Below are 27,237 nucleotides of genomic sequence, written 5' to 3' on the forward strand. Positions count from 1 at the left end.
GCATTTTGGCATTCAGGCTCCCCCAAGCCCAAGCACTTCTCTAAGATCAGGTTACCTCTCTGATTTAGTCCTTATTTCCCAGTGTAAGTGCAGAAATTATTAGATCAAATCACACAAAGTGATATAAAAAATTTAAAAAGCATCGTGCTACTCTTAGAAAAGGCTCCCAGGCTGATGCATATAATGAGGAATCCAGTTTTGTATATTAAGGACACTTTTGTCCTTTTTACATTTCAAAACAGGAGGAGTTTTTTTTTGGTTAAAAAGGACAGCATAAGAGAAGGTGACTTTCACTTCACCTTTAAAAATGAAGAAAATGAGTTATTACATGTCATTGTAGATGACATGCTGCTTACAGAGCTCTTGATCACTCATCTTACATTAAAAAAAGGATTCGGCTGAAGTTGCAGCTTGTCTTCAAGTAAATATTTTCTCCATTACCTCCCAAGCTGCTTTGTTATGCGCCTGCTAACTCCCCACTTTGCAATCAGATGTATGAGGCCGATACCTTCTGCTTGTCTAAGGTTTCAGAAAAAGGGCATTACTTCTAGTTACCTGCACCTCAAAACTTCTAATTCAGCACTGCGAATTTCTCAAAGACAAGTTTCAGAGTTACAAAAACAGCTCCCATCATTCTCTTCACAAAACAATAAAAATTGTGTCAAGAACAAAGCTTTCACCCTTCAAACCACCTTTGAAGAACTGTTCACAGGAATCATTTTCTGCATGGATAAGCAAAGCCTATTCTAGAAATGAAGGCAAACCTCCTCAGGTGGCAAAACTTCCAATCTATTCTAAAAAAGATTACCTAAAACTTGGACTTTCAGATAGAGAAACATTTTCCAAGGGAAAAATACTTATCAGCTTCCCTTTAGGCATGATGGCAGAACATAGCTACATCTTCCCACTAAAAAAAAAAAAAAAGTTGCACATGCTGGCAAGTTTAAAAGAGATGAAAAAGGGTTTCCTCACAGCACTTCCAATAAAAGAGGAATAGGACAGCAAAGTCTAATGAAAAACAGGAAGGATTTCTAGCAGGTATAAATTAGATCTCTAATCCAGAGCTGAAATTCCTGAGGTTTTGTGAGTTTTGCAGAAAGATAAATTGAAAAGCTTTTTTTTTTTTTTTTTTTTTTGAACTTAACACAAGTTACTTGCTGTCCCATTCTCCCCCTGCCCCCTTGACATTAGGAATGAGGAAATGAGGAATCTCCCCCCACCCTTTTTTCTTTAAGAAAGCAGCCTTGCTTCACAACAATTTCTCTGAGAATCAGGAAGGCAAAATACGGATAAGAGAATATATAACAAGAAGTATATTGGATATACGGATTAAAAATCAATATATTGAGGCTACAGGCAATATTTTTCTATATGTTCCACATGCTAGACATGTGAAAATATATCCAGATATAGTACCGAAATATGTTAAGAATATATGGATTTTTACTGGCAGAAAAAGCAGCAGCATTTTAAAAGAGTGAAGTATTAAAAAGGATTAAAATCTGAACCTTTAAATCTCTTCCAATACAAATTTTTACTGAACTAATGAAGCACTATGAATAAATTACTTTTAAATAACAGTGAGCTATTTATTGGTTGTTGTTAAATGGGACATATGCCTATCAATTCCTCCATCATACATATATACACCACATTTTAAAAAAGAAAATACATAGAAAGTCTGTTCACAAGAGAAATTATTTCTGAAGTGACACAGTGGAGGAAAGCAGCAAAATAAAATTTAGTGGTTTTACTCTGTCGTGTCAAATGCATAAAATTAAATTTAGAAGTTGTCTTTTACTAAAACAGTTTCACATTGTCTCTATTAGAACTGTTTCATCTTCTAACATTGTAAAATGCACAGAAAACACTTTCACACCATTTTTCACTTTCATTGTCAATAGAATATGCCGCAATGAACCGAAAAAAATCCACAAACTAAGAAAAAAATCTTTGCAATCTTGAGAGAAAAACATGTTCCAAGGGTGACATTATAACATGACAACGTTTCAAAGTATTGCAGATTTCTTTTATGCTTACATATTTTGATGTCCACACACATCTTTAAAAACATCTTGTAGAACACAAAGTTTGTCAATAAAAATCACGGGAAATCAAAGTTAACACTACCACTCAAACTGTGTTGCCTTGTGCATGAAGGCATTTAGTTTTTTGAGTGATGCACAAAAGGAGCATATAGACATACCCTCACGCTAAAGAAAAAAAGAGCAAGCTTTCAGCTAGCTGAAGTCAGCATATCATCAGCCAAACCACTGAAGATACGCCATTAATATGCTGAAAGCTTGCATACTACCAAGTACTTTGTATCACAGAAACCACAGACAATGTTAAATTAAGCAATTAATGCTAACAATTTATATTACAAGGTTCTACCTTCATTTTAACCACCTCCAGTAGGGCTTTCCATACTGAGAGTTCACGTGTTCTGTATCTCACACTCCCACACATGGTCTTATTTTCCTTTCAGTGTAGGAAGTTTTAGCCAGAAAAAAATACTCGGTGAAACGAAGGGGAAAATAATCTGATAAATTATGATTACCTTAAGGTAATTTACTAAATGTAATGCTGCTGTACTTTAGAGGCTTGATATATGTATATCTAGAAGGGCGTCATGGCTTCAGTCTGGGAACAGGTTCTTCAGTCAGCACACAAAATTTCCCTTTAAGCATCATTCCAATTCATTTTTATCCTCTCATATGTTGTGCAATAAAAGTGGAAAATGAAGCTACAGAAAGGAAGGTCTTACAACATATAAAGTTGCATGTCTGTTTAAAATGTGAGGTCTAAAACATGCCTGTTATTGAGATACCATCTTTGTGATGCTGGCCAATCCATGCAAACAGAAGTCCGCAGTTTTTAGTAGACACCACATAATTCTTGTGTCCCGCGTCTCTTAAGTACAAAATTTAGAAAAATAGACAATCTGCATATATATGGGATTTGAAAGAAGCTGAGAACTTATGCTTTAAATGCTAACTGTTCCAGAAATTAAGGCCATTTAGGTTTCAAGTTTGTCACTGGAAATTAATAGTTGTGTTCAATTAAGTACACAAAATTTCTCCTTGTGAAAGCAGCATAAAAAATGATGGGGGGTGGAGAAAGCACAGAGGCAGAAACTTTTCAATACTCAGGGCAGCATCTATAGAGAGTATATTAAACAGAGCTAGGGAATCAAAAGAGGAACATGAAAGAAAATAGCAAATAATTACTAATTCTCTGCTTCTGTGAAAACAGAACAAGATCATGCACCAAGACTGTTAGAGAAAATATGAAAGCAGAGGAGCAAGTTACTGTTCCCTATACTTAAAACATAGCTATTCCTTTTAATGTGCACATTGAAACAGTGCTTCTCTGGAAACCAGCCCGCTGGTAGCACAGCATAGGGTACAAATCTCCCCAGGGTTGGAACAAGTTAGCGAACTGTTCCTATACCAATCTGCAGCTGTCACTGGTCAACTTTGCCCTTTCCAATTCAGACTGCAGCAGACTCTTCAGAACAAGAAATGCACATGTCATTGGCTTGTTAATGAATCAGAATTATTTGTTCTACCATGCCAGGGCTGGTGACGATCATCCCTTTGCATTCTTCTGCATATTTCTGCCATTCCAGCTCTTCCCACTGAAGCATGTTGGCAATCTCTTCTTCAGGCACCAGAGCTTTATTGCACCGTAACAAGTAGAGGAGAATCTGATGCATTGATAGTACTTCTTTCCCTCCATCTTAAAAACATAAATAAAATGCATTTCAGTTATTCAGTCCTAAAGCACAAAGGAAAGAAAATATGCAGCACATAAAATATTCAGATGAGAAAAATAAAATGCAAAATGTTTAAGCAACTTGACAAATAAGAAGGCAAATGTTTTAGTGATGAATAGTACACATGCATAAACACTTCTTTGCTAAACTGGAAGCAATAATGTTAACAGTAGCAAGAATAACAGTTTCATCTTACTGAATGCTGAAGTTTCTAACTTGCCTAAAAAACTTCTAAATGAGGAGGCAGAACAAATCAGCTACATTGTCCATTGACGTCTTCCTTTTCACACTTATCATCCCTTTTATAACACAAGTTAAAAAGCCTTTAGGCATTTATGCGGGTTTTTTAATGAACACTCAAAATTTTACAGGATCCTTCTGGATGAATGTAGTAAGTTATCCTTGTATATTGAATTTATCTATAGTGCTTACGTGCTGCACCTGCAGTAATGAAGGGTAAAGAGCCTCATGCTGTCTTCTGTCACTAAATGAATCGAGCGCATGTGAAAACTGCTAAATTCTTCTGAGTCCCCTGGAAACATGCACAGCAAAGGCTGCTTGCAAGGAATTAACACAGTATAATAATATACATCTGACCAGATCCAGGCAGTCAGATACAGATGTTAACAGCAAAAGATGAGTGATAGTCCTGACAGACCACCACTCAGAAGACACTGTCTGTTCATAAAATCCAATCCAACTTGGAAAGGACCCGCAAAGATCATTAGGTCCAACTCCTGGATCCCAAAAGGATCACACAAAAAAATTAGACCACGTGTCTGAGAGCACTGTTTAAATGCTTCTTGAACTCCAGCAGGCTCAGTGCTGTGACCACTGCCCTGGGGGCCTGTCCCAGTGCCCAACCACCCTCTGGGTGCAGAATCTTTTCCTGATATCCAGCCTGAACCTCCCCAATTCAAACTCAAAATTAAAACGCTTTAGTCACGTGTCTTCCTTCTTACTCATATGAGCACACATACTGAATTGAAAGAAGGAGGTCACAGAGATTTGTACCAAAACCAGGGGTTAAACTCCAGTCACGGAGGCATCTTCAAGTTTCAACCCTTCAGAAATATAAACATTCATTTCCCTTCCCAAGAGATGCAAGATCATTACAGTCCTGCTACAGAGTACATTATTACGATACACACAATAAGGAATAGAAAAAGTAAAGCTTTCAAGTGATACGGGAATAATGCCACAGCATAAGAAATGTGATTCCAGGCACACACAAAGAGCTTTGCAGAACTACAACGTACAGCAGCGCTGTGCAAGACATCTTTCACAAGACACACAGGGGAACAAGCACTCCTCCTACCCTAGCTAGGATTGCAGCACTTTTTTTTTTTTTTTTTTTTTTAACAGGAAAGATGAAAAGGAATAATATAACTTGACCTGTTAGAATAATTAACCTCATTCAAGCTCTTAGAACCTAAAAACAGGCAAAACATACCCCAAACATCAATGGAAACAGAAAATATTTCTGAAGAGCTACAGAGACATTTTTTAATGTAATATTTTGCTTCACATTAAAGAGGGATTCAATTCATGTGGCTTTTATCTTTGTTTCATTGATTGCTGGACATGGGCTGCATCTTACAATATGAACTAGTTGACAGTGTGTAGCCTTACACACTGACGACTTTACAGGAAGAACAGGTTGCTACAGACAGCTGTGCCAAACAGCAGTAGTTCAGAGACCTTACTTTTCTTGGGTCAAAACATGCAGTAGCTGGGGATTGAAAACAGTTTTCTATCATTTTAATCTTCAATATATTCTTCATCAAAAATCTATGACAAAATCCAATACAGCAGCTATTCTGCATGTTATACACCTCTGGCACTCAGCACACCTGACATGATTATCTCAAAGCTCAGAGCTACCTCAAGGCCTGTCTCTAAGTATCCCACATAGAAAATCTGACATCCTAAACTTCACATTTTTAGACCATGTTAGAAAGATAAGAAAGAAAAGTAGGGGGAAATGGGAAATCACCAATTCATTTCTATCTTTAAGGAGGCAGTTGATGGATGCATGGGGAGATCTCCTGCACCAATGCATCATTATCTCTGAATAGACACAAATAATGTACCACAAACACCTGAAGGAAAATGGATTCCCATTTTCTGGAAATTAAAAATCTCAAGGACATACATTAAACGTATACTTAATGAAAAATACATTTAGCATAAAGATCCTAGAAGGTAGCTATATATGTAGAAGCATCAGGAAAAATACATTTTTTTTTGAAGAGTTAGAGGCCTGGGAACCTTGGAAAGAAGTCACACAGGAATACATGTTAGAGAGACTTATCTCTCCCTGTCAATAAACAATCCAACAGTGCAGAAAGAGCTGACTTCAAAACTAAAACAAATCAGAGTATAAAAACCCCAAAGTAACTGGAAAACACCCTTGAGCTACACAATCCAGGGAGGTCAAACTTGTTCTCATTTTGTGATGAGGTCAAGTTAATCAGCCACATGTGGCTTGATGGCTTATTTTGTAAATTGCTTCAGCAGAACCAAATCAATGTTTGCTAGCAAGCCTCAGAGCTCCGCTTCTGATTGAATAGTGTTGTGTATCCAGGAAGGAACAACAATTAGAAACATAGTAATCTAGCCATCAGTACTCTCCACAGTAGCAAGCCAAACCTCATTTAGCTGCAGCTCTAATTAATATCACAACGAAGTTCCAAAGCCCAAAGCAGAGAGCACCTCCAGGCCACAGCCCTCTTGACATAGGCTGTGCCACATCTCATCTGCACCCTCAGTTTAGCAGCTGAGCACATCCTCCTTTCCATACAACCCTCCTGGAACAGGCACTGACAGAATCTCAGCAGGACGCATTTTCAGCGGAGCCATGACATTTATGTCAACTGAAAGTCTGTCCTACTATCTTCGGATGTGTTAAATGCTTGTAAAAGCTGTTCACTCAAACTGAGCACAACTCTCCACACGAGCTTGTCCTTGGCTGGCAGGCTGGGGTTGAATTGCACTGGAATGGTGTTTTTCTGCCTTTCAGTGCTTGCTGCAAGGTCTCAGCTTACATTAAGGTAAGAAAAAGAAGGAAACAGAGAAACCTATGCTCAGGAGTGCCAAGCTTGCTGACCCTCAAAATTGCACACCAATAATTTCCATGTAATTGCATGACATGCATCCTGAGGAGCAGAAGGGACATGAAATTTAATTTCATATGTGAGAATAAATAATAGCACTACCCAAATCCCACAGCTCCATCACAGGACAAGTCAAGTCGGACCCAGCACTGCCTACAGTCACCACATGGCAGACAAAAGCTGGATGCAAGACCTGGCCTGTCTATCACAATACTGGTGCTGAGTAAACCATGCACAGCATCAGTGAGTATGAAAGACTTCAGATGGAAGCACCAGATCAACGTGCAATGCATTTAAGATCTTACTACATTACCTGGAAGAAACCTCACAAATCGCGGCATGAAATGAAATCTAGGGCAGGAAATAGCATCATCTTCAAGTGAAGGTCCTTAGAGATGAAAAAAACACATAGAAAATTAATGAACAGCAACATATTTACAAAAGAAAATAAAAAGGAATGCTTGCCTCAGATGAAATCAATGAACAATTATTACATTTGATAGAGCTTAAGTTTGACAGAAAAGTATCAAAATGCTCAGAGGAACAAAGTATCAACTTCTGATAAATTCATCCTAGTGGACAAAATCAAATGAAATTGAAATATCTTAAAAAAATAATCTAAAACACATACCACTCTATTTAAAACAGTGATACAGGGGAAAAAAAAGTTTAATATAGCTAATCTACTTCAGTCTTATAGACACAAACACTAGTTTTTGACTAGCAGTTTTTTTTTTTCCTTGTTACAACAAATATAACACAGAAATTTCCATGATGCTGTTTTGTGTTTTTCCTTTCCTATTTCATTATCCAAAGCTTTACATGAAAATAAGAACAGTAAGTACCTGGCATTAAAACAAAAAATTAAAATCAAAACCAGGGATATGAAACATTACTATTTGAATACATTTAGCCAAAGAAGGCTACACAGAATATAGTTAAACAAAGGAGTGTACAAGTGTCATACAAGTGCAGAGTGCATCTCTGTAGACAGAGAAGACAACAAAACACACCTACAGATTCTGAAATGAAGTTCCTTTGAAATTGTCTTGGTTTTCTTTTAGACCAAGGGAGGGATTATTCCTGAAATTCTCCTTTGTCAGTCTTCATAGGAACACATTTTCATCTTTTCAAGTTCAAAACAATAAACTATAATAACTTACCCTTCTGTGGCTGTCTGTATGACACTGCTTTGTAAGATGACTGAAGAGAAATACTGCACGAGTAATTATTTGGTAGCTTATAAAAATAGAGGATAGTTTACCTGACACCTTTGGCGTGACTTTTGCATTTTTTATATAACCCACAATAATGAATCTTAATAAGTTTCAACTTCTCAAAGAAGAAAGCAGAAGTTTATTACTCTCAATTAGTACAGCATTTGACTATTATTGAGACCACTCCCCACTTTTTTCTTTCTTTAAAAAAGAATACGGCAAAACAGACCTATTTACTGAAGCTGCCACTAATTATTTTTGTATTTTTTCCAGTAAGTATAAGTTACCTTTAAGATTCCAGTCATAGAGCTCCAAAATATCTTTGAATAGATAAGAAGAGAACAGCTCAAGACCTTTCACACAAAAATTCTAGGGGAAAAAAAAACAAAACAAAACAAAAACAAACAGAAAACTAGTTTATAATTACATAGTACTGTAATATAGATAATGCCACTAACAGTCTTCATATTTGTCAACTTCTAGACATTGTCTTTTGGAAAGTATTAATGCATCTCTAATCATTTACTGTAACACAGTGGTCTCTTCAGGAAAAAAAAAACTGTCAAGAAAGCATTGTAATTTTTTGTGCAATGTCCAAATCCACTCTATAGGCAGAAGTTATGAATCTCATAATTCACCTTGCACCAAAACCCTTTCACTTGAGTAGGCTAAGCAGATAATATTTCTGAGAAGGATCTTTCATAATTCCCTTTTTCCTACAAGTTCATATTAAAAGCTTACAAATCACCATCTGTGGTATCATGATCACTTCTTCCATAGCAACAAATCAGTACAACGCAAATAGAGATTATGACCTTAACACCCAGCAGGAAAGGGGAAAAAAATTCTTGCTCATCAAGCAGGAAAGCAGCTCCTCCAAAAGCAAAGAGCTTTCAGTCAGAAGTGAAAGAACCATTGCTTTGAAAAGCCTTTCTAAACAAATTCGGGACAGGATAATGTAAGTTGTACATATATAAAGACGGCTATAAATTCCAAAGCCAACAACACAATCTTTCACAGGGCTGAATTAGGTAAAGATTGTTTAGAAGTACTGCACTTTAGCCACAGGCAACTGACCAGGAGTCCACAAAAATGTAAAATTCCCTAACTTGCTCTGTGGCCATTAATTGTTTTAGAAAAAGATTGAGACAACACAGCAGATTTAGTAACAAAAAGGGAACTGCATTGATCACATTAATCTTACTGAGGAATCTCAGGCTCTTGCATGTATTTAGTTGCTGTTGAGCAAGAAAAAAAGATAACTAGAAAGAAAGATGTAATTATGACTACAATACTGACCCTATCTTTGTAGTTAACATGCAGGGGTGCTTCTGTGCTGCAGTTGAATAGCAGGTGTAGGTAATTTACTTTGCAAACTGGCTACACCAGTGATTAATTTGTCATAAACAGATTATGAACTGAATGTGCTTTGTTTGTATCCACAGGAAATTTGTTTCGGCAACAGCTTATATTAAGTATTGATAAGTGATCTTCAGAGCTTCAAATTCAAGATTAAGTTTCAGCCCTGGCATTGGTTTATGTGGTCCTGGCAAGCCAGCACCTCCACATGCCTTTCATCAACTGTAAAAGAAGGATAATGGCGATGTCAGCTCACAGATAAGAGTATCTGACATATAACTTAAAATGAAAAGATGCTATGGGTATAAGCACTTCTTACTATTTGATTTTAATGTATGATAGCCTAGGTAGATGGATTTATGCTAGTACCTTTAAGTGCAAATTCCTTTTCAGCCATTCACTCTGAACACAGCCTGTCTCTTACCATCTCTTCACAAGATGGGATTCTGAAGAGTTTAATCCATTAAGCATATCAACTCTTAACCCACTCTGACTTTTTAACTAATTATCCTTCTTACCTCAGGCATCATCTCCTCAATGAAATGAATGGTATAGTCAATGTTAAATCTGATTACTTTACATAGAGGAATCTGGAAGGAAAAGAGATTCGGTATGAAAAACTATACAGTGTCAAATGTACAGTTAATACAATTTTGAATGCAAAGGTATTACTGTCTGCTGAAAACGGCACTTAATAGAACAGCTGCTTAGTGAGATCATGCAAAGACAGGAACGCAAGCGCGTGCAAGAGAAGCAACAATTCTAACCTCCACCTCTGATAACACAGGGCTGACAGGAGGGATGGTAATATAAGATTAAATAATGCCATCTACTGGAGATGAAGTTTTGTTTAGGAGAAAAAGCAAAGCTCAGTAAACCCACATCTGCTCTCCCTTGTATGTCTGGAAGGGAATTTATTGTTGAGGATACATGTCAGATCAATACGCTGACCTGAAGACAAGGTGTTTTTTTTTACACTGCCAATTCTTTCAGCTATACCTTCCATAAAAAATGTTGTTAAGTGGTGAAAACACAATGTAGGAATTTTCAGAATAAATGTAGAGGATTATACAAATCTCATCCAATAAAAATTTCTAGAAGTTAACTCTTCAGAGGTTGCACTGAAATCAGTGGACTTCGAGGCACAGTATTTTGCTTGCATCTTCTTGCAGCCCACTGCTAAAAAATTGACTGTTTGTTTACATGTCTGCTGATGGCATGATAAATAAGGAGCTACACCAAACAACCAAATACAAAAACTGAATTTCTAGGAAATGACACAAGTCTTTCAATATAAAATGTTGTGAATACAAAAATAAAAAACTTCTAAGGTAAGATGTCCCATTTAAAATGTGAGAGGAAAACCTGTCACACTTAAATCAGTGATTCTTTTTAAAAAAGTACAGTGTGTTTTCTTACTTTCTAGCATTCGAGTTGAACCAGGACTAGATATGTTCAGAGACTCAATAAACTGGATTACTTTTTTTTGATAACAAGAAAAACAGCTTTGGAGAGGTAACCATTACCAAATTCTCCATAAATTAAGAGTTCCACATACAAAAACAAATGCATAATAAAGGAGTATTTGGCTGGCACTATAAAATTTCTGTGGCAGCTGTTTAAAGAATTTGTAATTTCTCTGTACAAACCATTTTCCCTAGTATCTGAGCAGCTGAATTGTTACTGAACAACTGTAATAACAGAAGTAAGACTTTCAACAGTTTGCAAGCTAAGACTTCATATCATACAAATCTGGTTCAAAGATGTTGGTGCTTAAACCTGTATTTCTGCTACCCTTTGTCACATTCCTTTTATCAAATACATTCCAAAATGTCTGTCTCAAACAGCAGTTATGATGCCCCAAATCATCTCAGGATAGCAAGGCACTCTATTTCCAGACAGCTTTATGCCTGTTGGCAGTAAGAACAAGCAGTGTTGCTTTGTATTCAAGTCTGTAAAAATTAAATCATTTGCTGCTAATCATTTCCCCTAGTTAGGTTGAGAAATTCCAATTTGATTCTGGCCTAAATGCACCTACTCTACAGTAATGTTCAATGTCTGCACTAACTGCTCATGTCAAACAAGAAGAATTTTCCTTGTTCTCCACATAAAACAAGTATTTTCGTAACACACTGCTTTCAGGTTATACAGCAGACATTAAATGATAAAGGTGGTCTCTTTATCCTTTAAATAGGAGAAAAAAACAATACTGTTCCTTTTTTGCTCATTTGTAAAGTGAAACTGTAAAGCCCTGGGATAAAACTGCCTTGAACCTCAAGGCTGAGTTAATGCTGCAGGGCAGGAGTGCTTTGCAGTGCCACCCCACCAGCTAAGTGAGCACCACTCAATCACTGGCTTGTCAACAAGAGCCTCTTCCCCTGCTTACCAGAACTTAAGTGTTGTCATACACATTATGGAAACAAAGCATCAGCTAAAAATGCTTTCCTCCCCTCAGTGTCTCTCAGTCCCAGGTGTTAGATTCCAGTCTTGCACCAATAAGCATTTTAATACCGTGTTTTGGGACTTGTGGCAAAGCAAGTAACAGGTATAAAAACAAGAAAACAATGCCTCAGAGCACCTGAAAAGTTCTTAAAATATAAAAATATAAAAATCTGAGATACAGATATTTTAAGCATTTGCATATTTTTAATTCTGATATTGCTAACTCATCTTATATTGCAAAAGCAGGGTCATCTGGCAGCAATAATTTTTGTTATATTTGCTTTCAGAAAATGAAATCTATTTTTTTCTTTTTTTAACTTCAACTTAATAAAACCTCATCCAGTTGAAATCCAATTAACAGTTTTAACAAGTTATTCCATGGTTTATTTCACTTTCAAACTGTGAAACATAAAGAACATTACTCTGATGCACATCACAGTCTCAGTCACAGTTTGAAGGCACTGCCTACCACAAGTACTCAAGACAAAATCTGAGACTCATTAGCACAAATGTCTTCCTCCAGTTCCAAATGCTGGCAAGATACTTGTAACACGCACATGTGAGAGAAGCTCAACTTTGGGGCAGAAACAGCTTGCCTTCCAGACAAATCCCATCTATGCAATAACAAACATACTTACATTTGTTAGTGGGGCATGAGAAAACATGGAGAACCCTTCAAAGATATATTCATGGTCATCATACTCAATAACAGTAGGTCTGTCTGTCTAAAAAAGCAAACAAAACCACCATGGAGTAAACAAGAAGCAGTATTACTTCCCCCACTGAAAGCAAAATTAGAACTAGTTAGAATTATTTATAAAGATACTTACTAAGAAGTTTGTGGGAGGTGACACTGTAATTCGGTAGTGGTATAGCCTTCCAGCATTGTTGGTCATGGGGCGACATGGTTTAATAGGCTTAAAGAAAGAGATAAGTAGAATTATGTGTAAAGTCAAGGCAAATTTAGATTAAAAGAGAGAATAAAGCATTTCTAATAGCCATGAAATATGCACTAGGAAAAATTAAATAAAACAGGTAGTCATAATTAGCTCTTACAGGAAGAAAGTGGGCCTTATCTGTAGCCGCTTCTGGAACTATTTCTAAAGCTATTCAAAGAAAAAAAAAAAAAGTGAAAAATGCTGCTGTAGTTTATTCATTTTCCATTTGACTCCCTATCTTTCCTATGCACAGCAGTTAGCTGTCTACATACCAGACTGATCTCCTTTATTTTTGGGGGGTATTAATTTGTTTAAGGGAACTGATTTTAAAACTCCATAAAAAATAAAATTGGACATTGCCTAAGAAGATCTCAGAATGTTATCAAGAGAGACAAGTATCCACTCATCTGCTGGGGGCAAGTCTGGAGCTCCAAAAAGAAGGGACCAGACCATTACTGCAGATCAAGGCACAGGCAGCCCTGCTCTGGCAGGTCGTGATGCTCTCTGTTGATAACAGTAGACCAGCAGGCAGCCTCTCCCTGCATGCCGATGCAACGCCAAATCATGGGGATTTGCAATTTGCTCCAGCTTGTTCTGAAGCAGTCCTGTTTAAAGACCTAAAAATCCTCAGCAGTCAGACAAAAACAGAGTTCCTCCTGCATACAATATGCTGCAGTTCAGAGGCTTCCACCAACCTGTTCAGGTGTCTGTCTGCAGGAAAAAACCCTGTGGCAAGTGGAGTACTCCACGAAACATTACAAAAGTTGGCCTTGTGCAATGGCAAGGCAGCTGCACCACTGCATAGCTCTGTGCAGCCTGCAGAATCCACCCAAGAAATAGGGTAATTATTTTGTTCAGCTGCAAATTAAGTTTCTCGTTGCTATGACAAGGCAGGTAAGAACCAGCTTGTTTAAAAGCTAAGTGTGATTATCTGCAGGACACCAAAAATTCATACACCCCAAATTTTCTGAAGGCTCGAATTCCAAGCCAGCCTTGCTCCAGTGAGTAGCTGTCTTTGTGCAGCAGGTTTTATTCATCAGTTTTCTCCCACTAACATTTTCTCTCCCCTTCTCCGCAAGAAAAATACTTCAGACAATGTGGAAAAGAATTGATCCTGGAGTGATTTACAGACAGCTTCAGACCAAAGTCATTTTTCTGAAATGGAATAATTTATGCTTTGCAACATTCACAAATCCTCAACCGCAGAGAAATAAAAGGATGTTTCAGTTAATGTGTGTAAAAAGGCATAGTGAAAAATTATATTCTTAAAGAGAAGTTACAAAGATAAATTGTAAAACTACATTTTAACATTCTTAAATGTTTAGAATAAAGCTTTTTAAAACATAAAACTTTAGGTAGTCCAAGCACTACTATTTCCAGAAATACTGATCACAAAGCATGCTCTGTACAAACGAACATTTCTACGGAAAATAACCAAACAGCATTTTTAGATCATTTTTCAAAATAAAAGCAACTACCATAATAACTGTTTCAGGAAGCTGATGGACTCTTCCAGGTACTCATTAAGAACTTAGCAAACTGTTTGACAGTGTGCAGTGCAGGCATGCTGTAAGTGCTGAGACAACACCTCCTCAAGGAAAACTTGCTGCTCCCCGAGCAGTACATTTAGTGACTTATTTACTTTTCCTTTTAAAGCAATCCCTTCACAAAAAAAAAGGACCCTCATAACATACTCATCCACTTGAAGACAGGAGACATTTGACTACTTTTTTTTTTTTTTTTTTTTAAGGCAATTGTGTTTCAGAAGCTTATAAAACCTACAACCAAACATAAACACAAAAGTTTTCCATAGCTCTCCAGTGGATTTCATTACTGGTACCGCATTTTAAATGTGAGGTTACATGAATAAAGGATTTAATGTCATACAGGAGTTTTTACTAAGCCTGTAAGCCATGAAAAAAAAAGCAAGCAAGACAGATCAACCCAGGTACAAGCCTACTACAGCAAGTTTGTATTCAAAATTGCAATTCTTACAACTATTACCTCTTCACCAGGATAAATGCCATGCCTTATCCCTGTTCTTCGGGCTTTAGCACTGCATTTGCATAGTGGTCCATCATTCATCTGTCAAAAACAAAACAGAATTCTGCTTTTATTGAAAAATCAAAAGTGATTGTGACTGGACAATCATGTTGGTTTCAATGCCAGAAGCAAAGAAGCTTCTAAAAACACGTAATTCTTAGATTAAGTGGATGTTCTTAAGCCAGTAAAAACGAAAACAGTATAGACTAACAACTAACATAAGAAAACTGCAAAACAGCATTAGAACTTCATCACTGATTCAGAAGCACAAAATGGATAAACGGTGTCAGCAGAACTGTACCTTCCTGCTATCATATGCCTCTTTCCCACTTTATATACACACAAGCAGCATGTCATCCACCTAAAACAAATTTCAGGCCCTAAACACACACATCCAATTATTTACATGCCCAAACCTCCGCATTTGAACAGTTCCACCCAGTTCATTGAATGACACCTTGTCCCTGATCAACCCATCTGCAGCACGGCACTGCTAACACCACAGAGCACAGAGAGCAGACAATTTGAAAGTTTTACTTGATACTTTCAAGTAATGGAAAAAAATCAAATGCATCCTGTGAACAGATCAGTAAAGATAAGGAAAGGGGAAAAAGATACTTACACCAATATTACATGTAGGGACATCAAGTAGCTGTATTTAAAAGGGCCACAGCACACTCTAAAGCTAGTCTCTTTCCAACTCTACAACCACATTTGATGCAGGCTATCAATCGCACCAACATCCTAAAGCTTCCTGCTCTTAACATCGTGTCCATTGCTGAAATCCAATCAGAACCAAACCAGAGACAGAGTGACACGATGGGTTCTCTTCACTTTTTTTTAAATCCCACACTGTGACCCCGAGGAAAGCACAGGTTTAATGAAACTGGTTGACGTCTATAGGTAGAAATATACTTCCTCACTGGTTTATAAGGTTACAGAGCAGACAAGTTAAATAATGCAGTCAGTATCCAACTGCTCAGCACTCCCCCAGAAATAAGACCTACTTGAGGCTATTGAAATAATCACCACTTACTTTAAAAAGAAAATCTTGTCCCTAGTCCTTTTAAGCTGTTCAGCAGTCATACTGCCTCTGCTACTTTAAACGGACAGACCAAGACTGACAGAGATGTGAAGTACCTGTAAGGCCCAGGACTTGAGAAGCAAGACAGATACGTATCTACCCCTCTCCTCAACAACACAACTAACAGAGGAAAATGCAGAAAGAGCCATCACAAGGTGTAACAAAACACTGAAATACTGTTATCTTACATAAACTAAGGCAATGGCTTCTAACCTCCTCTGACCAAACAAGGAAACAAGCAGATAACACTTGCAAAACAAAGGGTATAATGGTAGCATCAGCTATAACAATTTATTTTTTGACCACCGCAAGCACTTCTGGACATTAACTGAAGTAACAAACACCACTCAGATCAAAGGGTTGTGAAGATCCATTATAAAAGTCTGGTTACTTGTTGGATAACACTATCCAACTGGTAACTTGTATGCACCAGTGTGCACAGAAATCCTTCCCATCTTATGCAACAGTGGTTAGAAAGCATTTTGGCATACCAGATAAATACCGAGGAAAAATAGCAAACCTTCAAATAAAATTACTCAGAAGAGATACAGTACTGGCAAGCTCACCATGATTTGATTTCAGCCCCTTCTAGAAAGGGAAGGGGGAGAAAATCTCAAGGAAGCCTGTGAAAAAGCTTTTCAGCAGGAAATTCATAAGCCATTTATTCCTGAAACTATTCATCCAAGTTATTCCACTTTTTATTTAGCCAATATTATAGGCTAGAACATTACTTTGAAATGTGCCCAAGAGCAACACACATTTTTTTCAGTTAAATGCCTAAACAGTTTGCTAATTTTGTTTTTCATATAAATAAAACCATCTAGCTATGCTCAGTCTTCTTTTTTATGTAACTAGAAGCATAAATATGAGTTGGCAATAGGATATGCAACAGACCTTTGAATTACCATAGTGGCAATAAGCGTTGCAGTATCTCTTGGCATTACGATTTGCTGCGTGCTAGCCTCATGAATCATACAAAACACCAGTTAAATTAGTTTACTGAGGTGCCATTTGACAAGGAGTTAGAATAGACTGTAAAATATTTAAGTAAGAAAGATGAAAATGGCAAATTTGCAAACAAAAGCTAGTCTTCTGTGCAATGTATACATTCAAAACACCATTTCACAAGCTCAGCAATTACATTTAATGAGAACTATAATCTCCATGCAATTACAAAAGAACCATTAGACAAGAAATTAGGAGCATTAACAGCATGTTTAAAACATTATTTATTATGACCTGAGAGCTTTTAGGTGAATAATATGTAAAACAGACAAACATGCTGCCTTCCCTCCATCTCAAAATTCATCCGTGTACCTTTATCTTGGGATTAATAGGACAGCATAAGTGCACTGTTTGCAATTCAGGTTTTATTACTGCTGCCAGACATGACTGCAGCTGAATACTCCCCAGGATTCATGAGCTGGAATCACACACTTGAAATCAAAAGTGGGGTGGTTTAAAAAAAAAAAAAAAAATAGAGAAGAGAAAGGAGGAGGAACTTATATTAAAATAGATGCTGCCCAGCATATTTGACAACACTTCAGAATTTTAGGTCTACAGGGGAGAGACTTTCAGAAGCATGACATTTTCCTCTCACCATACCTGTCCTGGATCATTGTACCACAGTTCTTCATGGAGACGATCAGGGTGTGCTTTTTTACGCTTAATTTCGGCAATGACGTCAAAAACTTCCGAATCCGAACTGCTAGAGCAGCTGCTGTCATCCTCAGAGTCACAGTCTGAGTCACTGGAGCTCTCTGATTCATTGAGGGAAAATAAAGTTAGATGAAACATTTCCACACATTCTCTTCCCCAGAATCAATACGTTCTCTAACATGTCATAGCTCAGCAGCGTCCTAAAAGTTATTAAAGAAGTGCTATGACATTCACACTACTGAAAATGACAGCAACTGCATTTTATTAATTAAAAGCGACAGCAAATTCTATAGATATTAAAGGCCTACACCAATGGAGTGCTTGCTGTTTGGCTGTCAGGCAGCACCACTGATCAGTTATAGAAAAGCAAGTTCAGTTACTTGACAATGAAATACTTCACGGAACAAGACTATAAGGCTATAGCCAACACAAATATTACTCTAAAATTAAACAAACAAACAAACAAAAACCACAAAGAAATACATGACCTCCTGCTGTTTAAAAAGTTAATTCTGATTGCTATGAGTAAAGTGCTGTATTTAGTTTCATTTTACCTAAAAAATGCTCCCTATCTGTAGTAGGGCTTGATCTATTCAAAAGGTTCAAGAAAGCGCGCATGGATAGAATTGTTACAGGATGTGCAGTTACTCTTTTTTCAAATCAAGTACCTCTAATAAATCAGTTATCACATTAAAAATCACAGATGAGAAGAAAGCTTTTTTCCATGATTGAAAAGAGCTGATGATAGCTGAGTGAATTCATGCTTAAGTTTTACAGAAACCCAGAAACCCTGTTTCATGAGTTTTCACTGAAGCTTTTTTTTTTTTTTTTTTTTGACTTTTTCCTATACTTACTAAAGCAATTTTTCTGATACATCAAAGGAAAGAAAAACTCTAAACCAAACCAAACCAAAAAACCCACAGGTCTCATGCCTGTTAACGTCTCCTTTGCATTGTTGTCAAAGTGATGCTACTACGTGTTGGACTTAATGTAAAAACAACTGAGCCTGATGTCATATATCCCTAAACTCCTGTGGTACTTAGAAGCAACTCTTCTATATGTAATGCCATCCATTCCACTGATCTCTTCAGCTCCAATTTAAATAAATACTTTCATAGCCAAGACATATAACGTGATACAAGTAAGGTTTATTATTCTTGGAAGGTGGGATGTAACACTCCTTCCATTTTTTTTCATTTTTACTTAAAAGAAAGTACATTACTATACTGCTGGTGCTTTCAAATACTCTGGGGAAAAAATGTAAATGTATATTTATTAAATGTTTCCCCTTAGCTACAAGAAAGAAAAATGAAGTGAAAGAACATAAGAACAAAAGTAATAAGCTATTTTTTTTAAGGGAGAGAAAAATCAAGATGTATTTTGATACAGCCCTTAATTCAGTACAAGATGCTTGTCCTTGGGACATACGGTTTACACAGGTCATATGTTCAGTTGAAAGTATATATGGATGTCTGCATATATATACATATATGCATATTCACAGAAAAATAAGTAAACATGTTTTTTGAAATTTTAAGTTTGCAGTAAATATTAATGATATTAATTAATGTGCAAGTCTAATTTTAAATGCAAAAAGAGCACGGGGCTTGTGAGAATAAACCAGGGCTCTGAAAGACCAGTATAAAATATCTGGATTTCATGTACTGAAGCAAGCCTTTCATAATCTAAAAATAGTCTTGGAGCACATTGATGTCTCACTAGAATAAACATCTACTTCTAATGAAAGGCACAACAGAGGCCTTTGGCTAGGTACAAAAGACAACCAACTATTAGACCCAACAGAAATATTGTTGTAGGAGAAGCTGGTTCGGGCACCATGTCAGCCCAGGTACAGTGCAAATGCAGAGCCTTTGGCTCCCCCAGTAACAGTGGAACAGGAAACACAGCTAAAGTTGCTCTTGGCCCCATCATATCTTATCATAGAGCAGAGAAGGAACAACTTGTGGAGATCCAAGGAAGTGAAACTTTAGACAGGTAGGTTGAATGTAGAAGTTTTGTCCTTCCCTTATGTGCATGAAAATACCTTCTGAATAACTGTGCAGAAGACTTTGCTAATGATTCTTGAGTGAATTTAAACATGCAAATCTGATGTTCAAAAAGGTGTTTTCTTTACACAGCTCAAATAAAATAGGAACATTTTTTTCTTTCCTTTCATCTTTATGTTATTTTAAGCTAGCAGCACATAACTAACTGACCCTGTCGTTATATACACTTGTATTTCAACTTTACAGTTTTTGGTATTTGATTATGAAAGTTACTAGGCTCAGATCTGACAATCTAAGCATCTCAACATGAGACCATGAAGCGTCACTTACAAAGCAAGCCCAAGAGCATCTAAATTAACGTGATATGCCTAAGAATTTCTTGAACACTACTTTCATGGTGGAAAAGATACATTCTGTAATACTGAGATGCTGGAAGTACAATAAGAACAGCTAACAGTTGTAAGTAAACCAAATCAGAAAAAACAGCTTTCAACGAGTGATGAGTGAATAAATTGCTAGCAAAAGCTATGCCCTGCTGTTTCAACCAATATTTCCCCAATAACTGATACAGCTAGCAGATATATTTCTCTGTGAAAAGACCCATATGTGAACTGTGATAGTGTAGATCAACTCATATGGCTGCTTGTTATGGCACTGAATTCATTTTCCTTCTACATTGTATTTTAGTTGTGCAATTTTGCTTATTGTGACCTTATGCAGAAATATCAGTTTTCAAAACAGCTTAGCATCACTGCTCTTGCTTCTCTTTTTTTCCTAATAAAAATGAAGAGCAGGAGGTCCTTGCAGCCCCTTATGCACCATACTTTGGCCTATCTGATCGTGCTCAGGGTACTTCCATGCCGTGGAAGAGACTTCAGCATTAGGCAGTGCTGGATTCTGTTTTCCCTTAAGCCTTCTAGACAAAGCATCTAGCTCTACTTCAGTCAAAAGCAACAGTAAAACTCCATGGAACTGCAATAGAAAGGATGGATTTAAAAACATGTATTAGCCTACTGACATCATTAAACGTGCACAAGTACTAAAAAGAAAAGGTTAACTACAGTTTGCTCCATTTCAAAGCTTTGCCATCATCTCTGCATACCCAAATCTTCATCCAGTTTGGTCTTTGGTGGCTCCCATGGTGGTCTGGCTGCTTTGGCCTTTGCCTGTCGCTTTCCTAACTCCTCTTCAAACTTTTCATACAGATCTCGGAGCTTGCTTGTTCCTACTACAGTTGAGTCTCCCTGTTAATTAAAAAACAGGTAAAAAAGTAAAGGCAGTGTTGACATTACAGAGGACAAGAGAACAAAGTGTATCAGTGTTTCATAAGGAAAAGCAATGTCGAAAAGAAAAGATCTCCGTTCCATAGTTCAAATGAAACATGGAAGTACTTGATCAGGCTTTAAACTAAACACTGTCATTGCTCCTCTAGGTAAATGAGCAGAGAACTTCATCTGCTGGGGAATTATCAAACCTTTGGCCTAGCCAAGCAGAGCTATGGCTAGGCATATTTAATACAGCTCAGTACTGTTTTCTAACAGCTCAGATTTAGAAAAAACAGACCTTCTGTGCAAGTATTTTGTTATTCAGAAGAATCATATCACACCCTAGACACGCAGAACTTAACTGATGTTGTTGCCTCCTTTGAAACACTGATTTTACTGTGTCATTCTACAAGAGAAAGAAGAAACCTCCTCACTCAATTACTACTTCTTTACTCCCCCAGCAACTGTTATTGTCAAATAAAAAGAACTGACTTCCTCCTCCTGTATGAAATTTCTCCAGGGTTATGGGATGATAATTTACGCAGTTTTGTTCAAATACAGGTGTTTATGGATAAAACCTTCTCTCCTGGAGACAAAAATATTCCTCTTTCATGTATCACTAATCTGAATGAAAATAGACTGAAGAAACATGAAAATAGAGAACACCAAAAAAGCCCTTACAGGGTTCAAGACTGAGATGGCTGGGAAGAGAGAAGGATTCAACACTGAAAGACATAAAACATGATCCTGCTGAAGTACTGTCATTAATCAGGTAATCAGATAACCAATAAAGGACTGTGTACAGTGATTTCTGACTTCTCACGAACATACCACTTGATCCATAGGGTCATTTGAATAGTAGCTTTCAGAATGGGTACAGCGAACCCAGACTGGCTTAAGCAATTCATCATCTTCATCTTCATTCTTTTCAGATGCATTCTCCTCTGACTCTTTGTCTTTGATACTAGTGTAACTTTTTTCTTTACTGGCACTCTGGCTTTCAGACCACCTTTCTCTGTCCTCCTCCCATCGGGGTCTCTTCCTTTCTCTGCTTGGAGAGCAGCTTAATGGAAGAAAAACAAAAGCAATTAACTTTTTTTTTTTTTTTAACTTGCAACGGTTAGAAGTACTCTATAGTTTAGATCTACTACAGAAAAGTTAAATTGAAAGTGCTTTTGTATTTTAAACCTTATTCAATAATTAGAATAAAAATCCACACTAGCTTAGACTGAAATTCTTACTTGTATTCTAGATCAGTTTCTTAATTTTGTTCCAAAGTTTGAAGCCCATCAACTAAGTTACCATATTAAGTTTTAATATATATCCCACAAGCTATTTGTATGAGAGGAACAGGATCTTACTGGAAGGATTATACAGAAACCTGTTTGGCATACCGAATAAATACTGAAGGATTAAAACCATTGCTTGCATTAGTCTAACTCTAGCAGTTCATTGAACAACACAAGCTCCAAATTTAGGAAAACTATTTAAAAAAAAAAAAAAAAACACAATACTTGTCTTTAAAGCCAGTAATGTCACTGAATTCAACTACCCAGGATTTAAAAGGAAAGGAGCATCAAAACAAGAAAAAGTTCTTAAAAATATGATCTAAACATAGAATGAACTTTATGCTATCTTGGTACTTCACAGACCGGGAGCAGATGCACAGGGGAGTCTTTGAGATGCAGCCGAGTCTCCAGAGATTAATCCTGCTTCAAGTCTACAAGGCCTTGAGAGAGCTGTGACATTTGCACGTCTATGAAGATGGTTATAAGATTCATCTCTGAGTTTTAAACCAGGCATGTATGCACATACACATGATGCACAGAGCCTCGTAAATATGAGAGAGACCAAACCTGTCCTCCTTACCTTCCTGTTCTCTTGTAATCTTTTTTGTATGATCTGTCTGGTGATGGTGATCTTCTGCTGTCACGGTGCCTATGCCTCTCCCTCTCCCGCTCCCTTAAAGAGTTCAAAAACAGAAGTTAAATAAGAAATCTGGCATTTCTTACATTCCACACCCCTGGAAGAGATGCAGAATCAGGCTGAGATCACATTATTCAAAATGACACAACATTCAATGAAGCCATCTATCTCAATGCTATACCTAATTCATACTGTATAAAGAACTTCTATAAATTCACCACAGGACTTCTTGCCATTCGTCCTGTTCTTCTGTTACAAATAGTGAAGAGTAAGATTACTGCACCTTTAACCGTTCTTAATGCCTCAAGGAACAGAATGAAAACCTTTTCCATGCACAGTAGCTTTGGAAGCACAGCGTTAACTCAAATGTTTCAAGCAAGCACTCTTCTCCTGACAGCCACCTCAGGCACATGCAAAAAAAGCTGATAGACAGAAAATCAACAACACTGACACCATGAATCTTACCTACAAGACTCAACATGTAGATACTCATAAGGAAGTCGACCACCCAAACATATGTCTGCGGCAAAACAGCCCCAGTTAACAGGAATTATTGTGTTACCTTAGGTAGCACAGATCACACACAGGCAGGTTATCAGACTAACAGCTGACAACTTGTTTGTCCACACTCATTTGTGTAACTGTCACATCTCCTAGTAAATGAGTATGCTGATACACAAGAAAGCACAAATACATGCCTTGGGTGGTTTTGTGGGTGAGCAGGATGATGAACCAAGATTTAGGAGTACATATCTATGCTTCCATACACATATGCATGACATAGCATGCAATTTTATAAAGCACAAAGTTCATATGAATTATCTACTGGCCTTCCCCACACACATTCATCCTTCACCTGTGCCTTGTTCAAGCATGGATTTCAGCCTTCAGAGAGCATGCTCTGTTGCCCTCTGATTTGCTTGAGAGATGAGGATGCTGTGCAAAAAACTACACCAAGGCACTGTGAGAAGATGTTGAGATACACTGTGAACTAGACCTTGAAACTGTTGACCTCAGCTAGTAACACAGAAATCTTTGAGAAGGAAGCTGCTGGAAATACTTTCAAAACTTAAACCTGAACTTTTGAGAACAAACAAATTGTGAAATTATGTGGCAAATAACTGAGTCACCTACAAAACACAGAGACTCATCATACAGTAAAGGCTCGTGACTTAAAGCCAGCCACATTCAGTTTTAGGAAAATCTTATTCTGGAAGCCAAAGTGAGCAGAACCAAACCAAACTAAACTTGCTAAATGTGTTTTGTTTGTTTGCCTTTGAATACAGCTATTCTGAAATTATATCTCTGTTTTTTTAAATCAAAGTAGTTTCATTTCCACAGGCACTAAACGTAAATTCATGTTTCACATGGGACACATGGAAAAAATCAGATCTTTAGAATTAGAAGCATGTGATCCAGCTACTCTGATAAACTCAACTTTAAAGTATCTCTGAAAACTCTGACCTACATGTAGATCATTAGACAAAAAGAGCGAGCAAGAGAGCAAATTTAAGACTAAACAACTGATGGTGTGCTCTAAAACACCACGCAGCAAACTGTATTAGGCCAATTCATAGCTCACAAGCTGCTTTTATCTATGAAGCAGGGGGACAGAAACTTCATGATACATCCCAAAATTAGCAGTCCACAGTCATCTACCTGAATCATAAGATACTAATGTAGTATCTTATATGTAGTAACATAGTAATGTAATGTAAAGGAACAAAACTTCTTTGTTCCTTTGGACTGGTGCATGAGTTTTCACCTCAGTCCTCCCTGGACATCACTGACTGGTTTGCTAAGGTCTTCATCCTGAACTGAACTGAACATGCCTACACTGGTCTCCCACAAGGATGAGGATGGAGCAGGATGAAAAACGGTGTGAGAAAGTTTTTTAGTAAAAAAATAACTTACTGTTGCTTTCCGGGGATTACATGTGTGCATCTATCAGGCTATAGACCCCCAGCCTGTTTGCTTGCTGCCTACAAATACAGGGCTTTCTCAAAGGGCAAATTCAGGTAACATCTGGGACCATAAGTCTCACACCTAAATCTCTATTTTCTTCTTCTTATTTTTTTTAAGTACTGGGACTTACTGTTTTTAAGGCTCAACTCTGAACAAGGTCTTCCACACAAAATTGTGCCAACTCTACGCTCCTGCCAGATATGTATAAAATCCTATGGTAGACTAGAGCACCACTCAGTTTTCAAACAAGCTCCTGTGCTCGCAGCCATTGCCACAGACAAGGGGAACAAGTCTACGAGCCTGCAAAGCTGAGGCTGGAGCAGTGCATCTGAAAGATGGCAGAACAGCAGCTCTTTCCACCAGAGATGAGCACTGGCTACCTCCCACATCAGGAGGAAAAACAAGCACGAGGAAATACATGAATTCAATCAAATACTATAGAGCAGCAACCTCTCCCTTTGCAGGCAGAAGCTATTCCAAGTTACCTGCTACGCTCGTAACTTCTATGATGAGGTGATATCCTTCCTCTGTCATAATCTGTCCGGTGCCGACTGCTTTCCTGCCTCCTCCTGTCAGGGCTCCGGCCTCGATCCCGACGATCCCCGTGGTTATTGGACCGATGCCTGTCCCCATGGATGTGACTGTGCTCACGATGCCGGTGCTCATCGTAGTGCTTGTTCCTCTCCGGAGACCGTCGATCGCTTTGCGACTTCTCTCCCTGATATTGGCCCGTGTGCCGAAAATGGGTGCTGCCACCACTGCTGTTGGTTGTGCTGCTCTGAAAAGAGCCAGAGTTGTGCTGGTAGCTGTTGAAGTTGGGTGGTGGGAATGACTGCTGCGAATACCCTGTGGAATACACAGGCTGGTAGCTGACCTGCTGCGGTATGACAGGCGGTGGGGGAGGATGCGGTACTGCCGGAGGGGGCATCATGTATGGAAACGTGCTTTGCCCAGTAGGAGTTGCTGGCACGGGGGCACTGCTAGGGGTTGGCACTGGTGGAGGAGCAGGAGGGAAGCATGGAGGCACCGGGAAGCTCTGCCTCATCTGATGGCTCGGAAACGGTGGCCTCATGGGACACTGGCTGATGGGATTTTGCGTGGAAGGGGGCACTGGAGGAGGATACGGCACAAAGTCTGGCCTGGGTGGCATGTAACCAGTGGCCGGAGGGTTTGAATAGGAGGTTGGAGGTGCAGTCTGCTGGTCATACTGGTATTGTACAGAGGGCTGCTGCGGGTGGATCTGCCGCAGGTTCTGAGGGCGGTAGGTCTGTGTGGAAGTTCTTGCTCCTGGTCCCCCCTGACCACGGGGACATCCTCGTCCCGAATGGAAAGACATGGCTCACCTTTAACAAGGAAAATAAAAGTCCACTGTCACACGAGTTTTATGGGAGGCCCTTAGCACATTTGCAAGAACTGGTCCTGAAACACTGAAACTGTTTTCTGCAATTTCCTCTAACAGAAGTGGATGATGACCACCACCTTTCAGTGGGACCTGTGCATTCCTCAAAGTGCTAGTACAGGTCATCGTGGCCCTTGATTCCTCTAAACCTTTAATCCATGACATTAGTCTGGTAGTAGTAATCCAGAACCCAAACTGGACCATGCTCTGGCTTAGGGTAATGTTTTTTCTAATGCTTGATTGATATGACTGGCCATAGGTGCAAACATCTCTACTAACATGCACTGGATACTTTGATACAAAGCCTTCAGGTGCACTGTATCAAAGAAACCAGTCACTCTAGCAACCCAGATCCCCCAGCATGGACTCGCTTTCTAGCACAGCACATTGTTCTAAACCAGGCAGAATGCCTGTTCTGATACCTAGCCACAAGCTACCTGGTCCAACAAACCATGTATTTTTTAAATGAGTTATGTAGCAACTTACACTGAAAATGTGTGTCCCATGTTTAGTACAGAACCAAATTCAACAGAAGTTTCACCATATTTTAAGGTAGCCAGATAAATGTTTGTGGGATGAGAATGTTACAGGTCACAGAAGACTCATGAGGTAGGCCATGCTGGTAGTCCAAATTCTTTGAAATAAATGGTTTCCAAAACTCCTCAGCTTTCTGTGTGACCCTGTTACTTTACCAGCAATTGCCAATGCTTCAAGTAGGCTGAAGTCTTGTTCAGAACTCTACATGTACTTAATGCATTGTACAACACGCAGCTTCTGATGTACAAGTGTGAGAAGAGAAAAGAAATAAGGGGAGGAGGACACACCTCAGGGAGGAGGAACCAAGAGGACAAAAAGCATCTCTTGGTACACACCACTAATGTGGTGTTCATTCCGCTCCCCTTCAGAGCACCCTGCACAAAGGCCAGAGTAAGACAGAGTCCTGCGTTTACAGGAGGCAACCTTCTAAAGGCTCTCAAGAAGAAACATGATAAAGAAGTCTATATTTTCATTATTTTGCCTGGCAATAACACATTTTTTCC

At 38.2% G+C, this 27,237-nt stretch overlaps 1 protein-coding gene across 1 annotated transcript in view; it reads right to left on the reverse strand.

The window, feature by feature from the left end:
• The window catches only part of DROSHA (drosha ribonuclease III), a 71,035-nt gene that overhangs the window by 42,952 nt on the left and 846 nt on the right, over window positions 1–27,237 (reverse strand). Inside the window, exons 2-13 of the mRNA XM_068670871.1 lie at window positions 25,284–26,141; window positions 22,777–22,869; window positions 21,739–21,970; window positions 20,745–20,886; window positions 17,583–17,737; window positions 14,855–14,935; window positions 12,743–12,829; window positions 12,551–12,637; window positions 9,989–10,060; window positions 8,399–8,480; window positions 7,208–7,282; window positions 3,572–3,741 (exon numbers count right to left, since the gene is read on the reverse strand). Of these exons, the coding sequence (XP_068526972.1) occupies window positions 3,572–3,741; window positions 7,208–7,282; window positions 8,399–8,480; window positions 9,989–10,060; window positions 12,551–12,637; window positions 12,743–12,829; window positions 14,855–14,935; window positions 17,583–17,737; window positions 20,745–20,886; window positions 21,739–21,970; window positions 22,777–22,869; window positions 25,284–26,134 (2,127 nt within the window). The 5' untranslated portion in view covers window positions 26,135–26,141. The remainder of the gene's footprint in view (window positions 1–3,571; window positions 3,742–7,207; window positions 7,283–8,398; window positions 8,481–9,988; window positions 10,061–12,550; window positions 12,638–12,742; window positions 12,830–14,854; window positions 14,936–17,582; window positions 17,738–20,744; window positions 20,887–21,738; window positions 21,971–22,776; window positions 22,870–25,283; window positions 26,142–27,237) is intronic.

Source organism: Anas acuta, chromosome 2 (assembly GCF_963932015.1).
Source record: "Anas acuta chromosome 2, bAnaAcu1.1, whole genome shotgun sequence".
NCBI classification, from domain to species: Eukaryota; Metazoa; Chordata; class Aves; order Anseriformes; family Anatidae; genus Anas; species Anas acuta.